General features: G+C 46.6%; 1 protein-coding gene across 7 annotated transcripts in view; it reads right to left on the bottom strand.

Moving 5' to 3' along the window:
- The window catches only part of CARD11 (caspase recruitment domain family member 11), a 74,670-nt gene that overhangs the window by 21,242 nt on the left and 42,008 nt on the right, over positions 1-11,420 (bottom strand). For all 7 annotated transcript variants that reach the window (XM_025216014.1, XM_006034046.3, XM_025216017.1 and 4 more), the window contains 8 exons: positions 6,889-7,101; positions 6,068-6,205; positions 5,298-5,623; positions 4,594-4,773; positions 2,793-2,945; positions 2,198-2,323; positions 1,445-1,642; positions 268-447 (listed from right to left, as the gene is read on the bottom strand). In XM_025216014.1, the coding sequence (XP_025071799.1) occupies positions 268-447; positions 1,445-1,642; positions 2,198-2,323; positions 2,793-2,945; positions 4,594-4,773; positions 5,298-5,623; positions 6,068-6,205; positions 6,889-7,087 (1,500 nt within the window). In that variant the 5' untranslated portion in view covers positions 7,088-7,101. The remainder of the gene's footprint in view (positions 1-267; positions 448-1,444; positions 1,643-2,197; positions 2,324-2,792; positions 2,946-4,593; positions 4,774-5,297; positions 5,624-6,067; positions 6,206-6,888; positions 7,102-11,420) is intronic.

Raw genomic sequence — 11,420 nt, 5'->3', positions numbered from 1 at the left:
CAGGAATGTAAATGAGCAGCAAAGTATTAAGAACATGTGGGAAGGAGAAAGGGGACGGCAAATATCCAGTTCAGCCCGACTGCATCTCCTCCACAATTTCTAGGGTACAAATACCCAGAGAGTAAGATTTTAAGTCTTCCTGTCACATACAAGGCTATGCCTTGTTATCGCAGAAGGCTCAAAGGCATAACTGCTTGGTGGGCCAGGTCTTCCAGCACAAGCAAGAGCCCCTGAAATGCACAGTTCTGGCCTCATCTTCACACATACCTGGATTCCCTTCAGGTTCATCCTTCGCTTCAACCGAGACTGATCGGGGAGGAAGAACTTGTTATCTTCTGGAGACTCTTCAGAGGTGGAGGAGTCATCTGCTTCCTGACCATTAGTTTTGGGGGCATGAGTGCCAAAGGTTTGGGAAATAATGGTAATTGGTAGATTCCTCGGGAAACTCTAGAGTGAAAAGTGAAACAGGCTTTAGTGACGATTTGCTACCGAAAGTCGCTTACTGCAACTGCTAGGGGCCTCCCGTTATTTTCTGGCCCAAGTGCGGAGCAGTTGAGGTGGCAGGCTTAACAAGTCACATACCCATTGTTCAAGCAATAGGGCTGCTGCCTGCTGATAAGGTGGGTTGTGGTTCCAGTCTTATACTAGAAACCAAGGCTGCGATTCACGAGGATTTCTGTTGTCTTTAAACACTGTTCAGTAGGGCAAGCTCCCCAGAAGGAGTTGTTTGGAGCCAGAGCCGGCCCTAGGGATGGGTGATGTGGGTGATAGCCCAGGGAACTGTGGTCAGAGGGGTACCACACACACACACACACGTGCATGTGAGCAGCCCACACTCACGGCAGTGCCCTCCCCCTGCCTCACCTTGGCCGATCCCCATTCCAGGCAGGAAGAGCAATGCCAAGCCCAGCCCAGCCCAACTCCTGCCTCCAGCCACTGCTCAGGAGGAGATGGGCTGGGCAGTGCGGGTAGCAGCAGCGGTGCTTGCCCAGTGCACCATGCCGCTCCACCTCCCCACCAGACTGTGCCCTGTGCCCCTGCCCACCTGCCTCTGCTTGCGGCAGCACCACTGACTTGAGGGGAGGTTTGGGGTTGGGGGGGAAGGGGTGCTAAAATACAGGTTCACCCAGGGTGCCATTTTCCCTAAGGCCGCCTCTGTCTGGAGTGTTTTCCCCAGCATTTGAGCACTCCAGACCTTTGCAGCTCCTTCTCATCCATCTAATGTCAAGACTCAACAGAAGTGAAACATCAAGTCTTTGAGAATTCAAGTGAGCAGCTCAGCTGACTTCCTCCTATTGGCCCCAGAGAGCTTTTCATAACACTGAAGTGAAGTTCCCGTTCAACAGCGCAGTTTACAAACGGAATAGAAATAAAACCCTGTGCCCCTTAACACCATGCTTCCCCTGAAGAGTCTTGAAGGGAAAGGAGGCTTCCCTGGCCCTACCTGATCATGGCAGTTGTTGTCTTTAGAGAGTCGGCGGAGTTTGCATTCCAGATTAACGATGCACGCCTCTTTGCGGACAACCTCGATTCGGAGTTCATCGTTCCTCTCCTCCAGCTCCCGGATCTGCTTCCTGTACTTGTCTTTTTCGATCAGGCACTGAGAGTACTGGGTCTGTGCCTCATCGCGGGATCGGAAGGCCTGCAGTGGGGCAAAAGCACTGCCTTAGACACCTGTGGCACATAGATTCTCATCTTCAATTGATGGAGGAGGTCTTCAGGACAGGCACTACCCTCTTCCTACATGTTTGTACACAAACGGACACAAATGTTGGGACCTCTGTATAGCATAGCAATACAATTAATAATGGTGATGGTGGTGGCAGAATTTCAGCTCCTTCTTGGTTGGTGGCCATGTCCTGTTATACTAATATATAGTTGCTGGCAATATACTATTATACTAATAGCAAGCTAAAACCTTTGACACTAAATACAGTGGCTGTTGCTAAAAAGTCAGCCCTGACTGGCAGATGCCACCCAGTGGTATTAGAAGAATTATAATATGCTTAGACTCTTAGATAACTGGAGCAAATACCACGAGTTAGTAGTAACTGTAAGCTTTTGCTTTCTAATGGAAATTACTACATGTAACAAACATAATGACTCTGGGTTCAGATACCCATGATTCTCAATAGAAGTGGAAAAAGAAAACATCCATTTTTCATTGTTACTTTTCCCAGCCTTAAATGTCAGATACCTGGTCACGCTCCTTTTCCACTTCTTCTAGCTGAATCATTACAGTGTTCATGCGGTGCTTATACATTTCACAGTCTTTCCCCAGTGTCGAGCACTTTAATTCCAGGTCTTCTTTCTCCTCGAGGTACTACAAATGACACAGGCCTATCAACAGATGCAGCACCTCAAAGCAATCAATCTCTGTCTACCAGGAGAGGATTCCTGTTCACCACTGTGAGCCCACTCATCTGTACGTTTGGTTACACAAAGACAGACACATGAGACCTTCTGGGCACTAAAAAGCACTGCAGTGAGAAAGCTCAGACTGCTGGATGGTGTTGGGGTTTTACTGTAATTTACTCTGCAGCAGTGAATGCCACGTGAAAATGAACTGGTATGAAGAATTTGTACCATCTGGTTCTGCTCTGTCCTAAACCGAATCAGACGTACAGTTCAGGATGGGAAACAAAGGACAGACCCAAACTCCTACTGCATTTCTACTGTACCAGCATCTGCAGCCACCCACAAATATAATGAAGCCCCACTGGACACTGTCATGAGAGGTTCTCCATGGACAAGCACGTGGTCTGATCTCATTCCTTCTGTCTGTCTCTCACCTTGTCTCTCAGATCCTCTACTTGACGGATTTCTTCTTGGAGATTAAAGATCTTGTTGACTAGCTCATGGCGGTCTTCTAGTGCCTCCTTACGGTCATGCTCCAGTATATCCAGAATGGCTTTGTCTGAATCTGGCAAGCTACGTTTGTCAGCCTGAGAGGAGAATGGAGATGGATTAGAGGGAGAGGAAGGGAGAAAAAGAAAGAGAGAAGCAGAGGGGTACAGAGAAAAAAAGAAACAGGCAAGAAGAGAAGACACAAAATGAGTACGGAATTGCAATGAGAAAGCCGGAGGAGAGATGAATGTTTGTTAACGTTTTGAAACAGAACCAAAAAAGGATTGTTTTTATTGTACTAAATATAATTTGATACATTTTGGATGCGGTGACAATCTTTCATTCCAGACTCTGCATTCAAAACCTCTCTCTATTAATCAGCCTTTGCTGAGCATAGAGCTCACCCTTTGCCAAGGAGCAAGGCCCAAGAAAACATGCAGAGGAATTTTTAAGCCATGCACAGACTTTTCAGGGCTATGCACAATGAATATTAAACATGCCTAGAGTCACTGGAATCACTGCTTAGAACTAATACTTCATTTCCAAGGATGTCCAGAAACTTTTTTCTTTAGGAACCGAATTTAATAAGCTTGCTATGGGAGTTCCCAAAGAAATAAATTACCATCCAAAAATAACCACAAAAAGCAGAAATCAAAGGGAGAAAAATGAAAACAAGAAAATGGACTTTTATTTTAAAAATTCTTAGATTAGGATGGAGAGCCTGATGATATTTTGGTTAACTGGGTAAGTAGCTCTAAAATGGAAGTTGCTTTTCTTCCATGGGGGGAGTGAAGGGGGAGCGGGAGTTGTTTCTTTTTCAGGTAATTATTTCATTTATTTCCCTGGATGTTGTTGTAATCATCATGTTATTTTTTAAAATAATATAAGTCTTTGCTTATTCAGGTTATTCTAAGTCTCAAGATATTATACCTTTACCAAGTTTGGAGCTGGACCTTGCACAGAACTAAGAACGGTTTGTTAGACGCTGCCACAGAGACTACAGCTATCGTGTGGAATAAGGATATGCTGACAATCTTTAAAAAGTATCTTTCTACAAGAACACAAGTCTTTTCCTGCAAGAGGCCGAGTTCCTGGATATAGATCCTCAGGTTACCTCCTGCGGATGGGGTTAAAAGTGGCTGTATACCGCTTTTGTGCCCCTCACTGTCACAAGTCTGGAGCTAGCAAGGGCTGCGTAGCCCCCGGTGCAAGTCCCAGCAGCCCTGCTAGGGGCCGTTCCATTTGCTGGTGAATTCCTGAGTGCAAAAATAAATCTGCTATGCCTCCTTTCTTCATCCAGTCCCCTTATACCAGGAGTGGACAGTGGCACAGAACTGACAATGGAGACCCTACTGCAGGGGAATCCAGCTGACTAAGATGGCTTTGCTGTGGTGGACTGCAAGAGGGGCCAGGATGTGGCCCATTGGTTTTAATGGAGTTAAGAATGCTCAGGACCTCAAAGGAGGCCCTCTGCCCCTTGTGAGTTGGAGTCCTGCATCTGTATTTTGATTTTTTGGTATTTCTTGAGTTAGAAATGTCTTCTTCATAACTCTATCTTGGGTCCATACTTTTCTAAGAAGTTATCTGGAGAAAGCTGGAAGCTATATGACCTTTCCATTTTTTCAGGCTTTGTAGTTTTGGGGATAGAGTTTGCTCCTATATTTCCAACCAGCATAATTGGAGTGGCAATTGGTTTTTGCAGTAGAAAGTAGTAATATGTGGCACATAATCTCTCATCTTGCTTACCTGAATAATAGATTGTAACTCCTGGATTTTAGTCTTCATCATCTCATTCTCCCGCTCCAGTTCCAGAACCTGTTCCTTTTTCGGTCGGTTTTCAATGTCATTCTTCAGCTTCAGTGACTGATTCCTTTCCAACTTGCATTCCTCCTCTACCTTATTCAATCGATGCTTTAGCTGGTCAATCTGGGGCACCCCCGAGCCATTGAAAAGGGAAGAGAGAAAAGAGAGAACATAATTCAAAGTACACCAAGTCTCCAGTAGATGTGTTGCTAAAACAACCTCCACCCTAGGTAAGAGCATATCCATGGTGTGGCCTTCATACTCTTGGAGCAGTTCCTTTTCATATCCTGAACAACCCAATACAGTGCCAAGCTGGTATGCTGGAGCCCTTGAATAATCCGCCAAGAAATGACAGTGTCTATGAACTTGACTATCTGCCCCAGAATATTATTGATGCTGAGAAATGAAATATCACCTATCGCTTCACTGAGTAATAAGTACCACCCATCACAACTCTGTATCTTTTACTAACACACAATACTAGCACTGGCATTTAATTAAGCCATGAACTTCTGATCACTTGGATAAGCAAAGCAAGTGAGAGTGCCACGCTGTCTACTGTCACTAAAGAGTTCATTAAGTCAATGACCACTACCTATCCTCCATCCAAGCATTCAACCCAAATCAATCCAGAGTATTTCTCTCACCTCTAACTGGAGGTCCCGGCTCCTCATTACTGCCATGTTCTTCTCTTCACTCAGCTGAGCATATCTCATGGCCAGAGTGTAGTTCTCATCCTTCACCTTAATCAGCTCATCATTGTAGTTGTTCCTCTCCTCCTTCATCTTGTTGTACCGCTCCTGGAACGTCAGCAGCTCTATCTTGTTCAATTTCAGCTGCTTCCTCTCATCCTCCAACTGGCGAGATTTAGCCAAGAGTTCACAGCGTTGCACATCCTTTGCCTTCACTTGTTGCTGCAGCTTAATGATCTCATTCATTAAGAAATGTGTGAGGCCCTCATGTCCCTCCTCCACTGAAAAGTATCAAACAGCCCATCAGCTCCAAAGCTCCAGCGTGCTTCACTGGAGTACGTTAGTAACAGTGTAGACTCGACCAAACTTACATGTGTGTGGAGAAGGCATATGCATGTAGTGGCACTCGTTAGCAGACATGCAAATATTATGCACATGCAATACAATTCTTTGCGGGCTTTAGGGGTTTTTTGGAGGCACCTCCTAATGCAATAATTTTAGCTAGGTCTCTTCAGACTTACTCAGTCAGGGGTGTTTCTTTCACCAAACTGCTTAACCATTTCCAGCCCTATCAAAATAGTGAGCGAGAGGCTGGGAATCTCCCGTTTGGTCTTGCAGAGGGCTACCGCCACAGTGACCATCATTAACACTCCTCATGATGAAAACAATCATTCTTATTTCATGTCTTTCTTAAATTAATTTCTCCTGGGACTGATTCTACTCACCAACAATAGTGGAAAATCTCCGTGTAGGCTCTTTCCCCGTCACCAATTTGTAGAGTTCAGGGTAGTAAAATTCAAGGCTCTCTAAGAAAACCACATAGCCCCTTTGGCCCTTTGTGTGCAGAATGTCCAAGAGTCGGCCTATCCAAAAATAATACAATGAGAAGAGAACATGGAAACACTGAAAACAAGATAATCCAGTATTGGACCTTTGAGGTTGACCCTGTTATAGATTTAGCTGTCCCAGCTACACCATATGCTACGGAAAACTATTTGTAGCTCAGTGACACTAAGCGCAGATAGTCTCGTGAAGCTATGCAATGTGTTCTCGGTGTTTGTGTTGGCTGGTACCTTGAAGGACTGGAGGAAGGGGAAGGTAGCATTTGGAACCCAGCCTTAGAGAGACAGTGATATTTACTGAAGCTTTTAGTGTCCTGTCCTGCCAGGATTGTAGACCTCTCACTGTTAAGTGGCAAGAGGGCTCAGTTCAAAAGAAGACTTTGGGCCAGCAGTGAGCTCCATTGATAGAGACCTGTGGGGACCCCCATCCCAGTGGTTGCTGTCTGTCATAACTGAAGTGTACTGCCTAAGGGATACTGGGGATGCAAACTGGTAGCATACCAATCTGCGCAACACTAGCTTGGCAACAGTTACCATTACTAAACAGCTCTTCATCTGCAGCAATGCCAGATTTTCTCAAGACTCTAATTTAAAGGGAACCTTTGACAGGGGGCCTTTGATAAACTGCAGTTTGATGCAGGCTTTCCGTCAGGTCCGGTACAAGTGATGCAGCGTGCAAACCTAGTCGCTTGGGAGACAGTTACCTGCTCGACTAATTTTGGAGAGCAGCATGTGCGAGTTGAGCACTTCGTCTTCATCTTGTTCGTCGATCACTTTGCACTGCCGTAGGTATGGGGTCAACTTGGCCGGATTGATGTACCGGCTTAGCATGTGCCGATTGCACTCAACGTTCTCCCACAAGGCTTCCTCCTCATCTTTCAGCGTCTCCAGGCAGTCGTCCATCTCTAGCTCTCCTCCTTAGCAAGGGAAACAAATCAGCAAATAAATACCAGGCGAACTGACTCAGGAGGGTTTCCATCCTGCTTAGCATTTTGAGCTGTCCTGTCACACAGGATGAACTTGGAAGCACCTCTCAGGAAAGCTGAGTTTGCCCTATATTCAGAATTGTTTGTGCTGAAGTGCAACCTGTCTGCGGCTCATCTGAAAAGTGACAGCTTCGAGAGGTGCTATCTAGGCTCCATGAACTATTGCATATTACTTTTGAGTGATGATTCAGCTGCCCAGTTAACTCTGTGATGGCCCGTACAATTCCTCTTTAAAAATGGTTAGTGTGCCGCATGATGCCGTGGAGACAGATGCAGCGCAGTGGAAGGAAGGGACTTGAATCTGCAGTACTCAGCACAAAGACATGCACTAGCCAAAGTTTTGTGGGGCTTTCACTCTCCCACCTCGGCTTGTCTTAGCTTCATCCTTGTATGCAAGCAACAAAGGTGCATCTGGCAGTGACCGCAACTGGCTCGCCAAGCTTAGCTATATGCATGTGCAAAGAACTTACTGTTCATGCCTGCTTGATGTGGCTGTGTGTGCATCAGGCTGAGCATGCATGTAAGTAGCTATGTGCGTACAGACGCCTGTCTGTATGGTTGGGTGGGTCTGTGTACGTTATACCCTCAGAGCCTGGAAATGTTCTCAACTCAAGTAAATGTTGTCATCTGATCTTTTAGCTGTTGCTAAGCAGTTTCCTGCCAACTCCTGCTTTGTGGCCAGCTCATCTGAGAAAGTTACATATAGGACAGGCAACAAGGTGGGAAAGCATGTATTGAAGCACATCAGCAAACAACAAAGCATCTTCCCAGATACCGCTTACGGAGCTCTGGCACTCCAAATGTTACATTTCTATAGTAAACTCTAAGCCAGGGGTAGGCAACCCCTGGCATGGGTGCCAGAGTGTGGCACATGAAGGCATTTTGCTTGGCAGACAGCACAGAAGGGGCCAGGGCTGCACTGCCACAAGAAGAATCGGTCCCTTGCAGCTCCCCTGTCGTCCACCCCTGGCATGCTAACATGAGATTGCAGGTGTTTTTGGCACGTTGCTGACCCCTGCTCTAAGCTTTGTCTCCAAGTCTTATCCACTGCGTTGCTGGGTGGACTCCACCTCTCACCAGGACTATGCTAACAGCGTCTCTATTTACTGATATTACAGTAATGACAAGAGACCACAACTGAGACCTTGGTCACATTATACTGGACCGATACATATGCATAGTAAGAAACAGTCCCTGCCTTAAGGAGCTTGCAATCACAACGGACAAGACGGAGAAAACCTGAAAGAAAGGAAACACCCTAATTTTACAGATGGAGATTGGACAGCGCTGAAAGATTCAGTGATGTGACCCACAGCACAAAACTGTCAGACATGGAAAAGAAAGGCTGAATCAGCTCCCTCCGGGGTGTTCAGCTCAAGGAGGGAATTGTAGCTTTTTGGATGGAATTGTAAAGGGGAAAGGCCTTGCTGTAATAACTCCCCAAAGGACCTTTCAAGGCTTGAAATCCTATGGGATATAAAGAGCCCAGGCTTTTATTCAGATTTCCTTTAGGTACATTTTGAAGGAACACACCCGTGTGCTGTTCTGACTGCCTGAGAACAAAAGTGCACTTCATAATGTGTTTCTGTTAATCAGTAACTAACTAGTTAAAAAGCAATATACTGTTTCTCTTCAGCCGTAAGAGTACTCTTCAGTGTACTATTTCTCCCCTCTGCAGCTTCAGGAATCTCAAAGCTGTCTGGCTAATGCTGGAAGTCGCTGGGTTGAACCAGTGAGGTCTGTGAGGTCCTAATTTGGGGGAGGTAGAAACGCAAGGCCTTGTCTGCAAGGGAAGGCTTTTTCAGATGTTTTTCTGTTTTAATTGCAGATTAACTAGCAAAAGCACGTGCCATGCTGCTCGCTGGTGCTTTCTGTGGTTGCTGTGGTGCCAGTCTAGGCCCTCCTCCCCAAACTGTCCACAAACCCATACTGAAGTTTGGTGGTTGCCTCTCACAAAAGATCTAGGTCCGGCTCTTTATAGTTTGTGCAGGTCAGGAGAGCATTCCTAAAGATCCATTTTTGTTCCTAGCACTCTCATAATCCCTTCCCTTTGTAGTAGAGCGGGAGTGACTTTTGCTCTGTTGATTGCTTGAAGATCTTGGCTTTCCACCAACTGCTGTTCAGAGGAGCCTGCATGGGCTCTTGCCGTCAGAGGGTGAGCAAGTTCAAGACTTTTGGATGGGATTATCCACAGGATATGGGTGCAATTGCAGATATGTGGCTTTGCATGTGTGAGCTCACACAAGCCAGAATTTCAAAGGGATATGTGTAGCAGAGTCTCAGCATTTAAGGGAATAGGTGAATTCTTGTCAAGATAATGCACAGGTGTACAGATAGGCAGACAGCAATGAAAATACGCAGTGTGGATAGCAGTGGGAGGACTGCTAGAAGTGAAATAGTTAATCTAAAATACAGATGTTTCCACAAAAAGCTTACTCCAAAAAAATCATTACATAAAAGAGCTGTTTCACTTCAAAACCAGATTCATTAATAAAACCTGTGCGTGGATTCAAGGTAGTATATCCTCCAAAATCTAGTTATTCTGAAAAACATGCTACTGAAAACAAGGTCTAAGACAGGGGTAGGCAATATTTTTTGGCCGGAGTGCCGGAAAAGCCACAATGTCTTCCTTGGAAGGTGCCGGAGTGCCAACATGCCGGAGCCCGGAGCAGCTGTTTGGAGCCTCCTGGCTGCAGCCGGCCCACGGAGCCCGGTCTGCTTGCAGCAGGGCTTGCAGCCTCCCGGCCGCCTGCTGGGAGCAGCCTGGGCTCCATGGCTGGCAGCAGCTGCTTAGAGCCCAGGCTGGCAGTGGTGTGCCGAGCAAAATGGCCTTGCGTGCCATGCTCAGCATGCGTGCCGGGGGTTGCTGACCCCTGGTCTAAGAGATTCTTAGCTTTCAGTCACTTAAATGCAAGTTTCTGGCCTTTTTCTTTGCAAGGATGGAGCAAATGTGAACCAAAGCTTGGCACAAAATACACAACATTGGCACAATATGTCACTACTAGCCAATTGCCCATCAAGAATGACGGGGGGGCCAGGGGCAGGCAGGGACGGAGCACCACCACCGATCACCCCATGCCACCACCTCCCAGGAGCAGGGGGGGGCAGCTTGCCCCACCATCCTCTCCATCCTCCTCAGCTACCACCCTGCATCGCTGCCACCACCAGTGCCACTGGCCTCGACCTCCCCCCATCCCCGGCCCTGCTCCTTGGAGGCAGCAGAGCACCACCATGACAGTGGGGACAGAGCAGGGGGGCAAAGCCAGTAGCGCTGGCCTCACCCCCACCCCCTCCGTTCCCTCTGTCATGGCGGCGCTCCGCATTCTAATTGGTTGTTTCACTAACCAATCAGAGTGCTCCGAGAGCATTATGGACAGACAGACAGATGGACTAAGCCCTTTATTATATAAGAATGGGTAGTCCCCCTTGTACCCACACAGGCCTGGCCTTCTGTGTCTAGGAAAATAACTCCACAGATCCCTGTTTTTTGGGGAGGTTACCACAATATTCACAGCTGGACCCCTGAAAGCGCAACACACTCTTTTTTGGAGTTCACAACAAAGCACAAATTCTTTAAGCCAGCTCTCTTGACCCAGAAGCCATTAAATCCTTTGCCAGGACTCCTTTGGGACCTCAGTAAGGGATTTCTCCAAGAAATGATTCAGAGAAGAGTTCACTTATTACTGCAACTTTCACCACAGATACATTTTTCATGACATTAAAAATGCCTCTATCAAGCAGACCCACGTCTAGAAGCTTAAAGTTCCTATCAGCCAAAGATTATGAGGTATATACAGGCTATTAAAAATCCAAGCAGAGCGGTCCTGCATTGCCATTGCAGGAGCTGAAGGAACTCTCCATTTGCTTCCTTCTTTATACCTCCCACCTCCCACATCACAAACAGTATCCACTTCTTTCCAAACTTAACAGTATTGCTGCTTAGTGTGGTGGTGAGACGACTTCTGAGGAGTGCAGCATTCCTTTCCTTTTAGCTACTGAGGGCGTTGTCTCTGCAGGACCCTTCTGCCACATCCTTTCATAGCAACATAAGCCAAGAGTAACTCAGTTGTCTTTTCCAGAGGTGCTCCAGATGTTTACAGTAGATACGATGGCAGCACCCTGCCAGTGATTTCACATCTATTTAATTTAGTGTAATGCTGCAGAGGGAATTAAACGCTACTGAGAGGTTGGAAGCTTGGTGCAGTGGTCTGGAAACAGATGAGGGCAAGGAAATCCAGTAGGAAACTAAT

The sequence above is a fragment of the Alligator sinensis genome, unplaced genomic scaffold (genome assembly GCF_000455745.1).
Source record: "Alligator sinensis unplaced genomic scaffold, ASM45574v1 scaffold772_1, whole genome shotgun sequence".
In the NCBI taxonomy this organism is placed as follows: Eukaryota; Metazoa; Chordata; order Crocodylia; family Alligatoridae; genus Alligator; species Alligator sinensis.
This window is presented reverse-complemented; position numbering and strand designations above follow the sequence as displayed.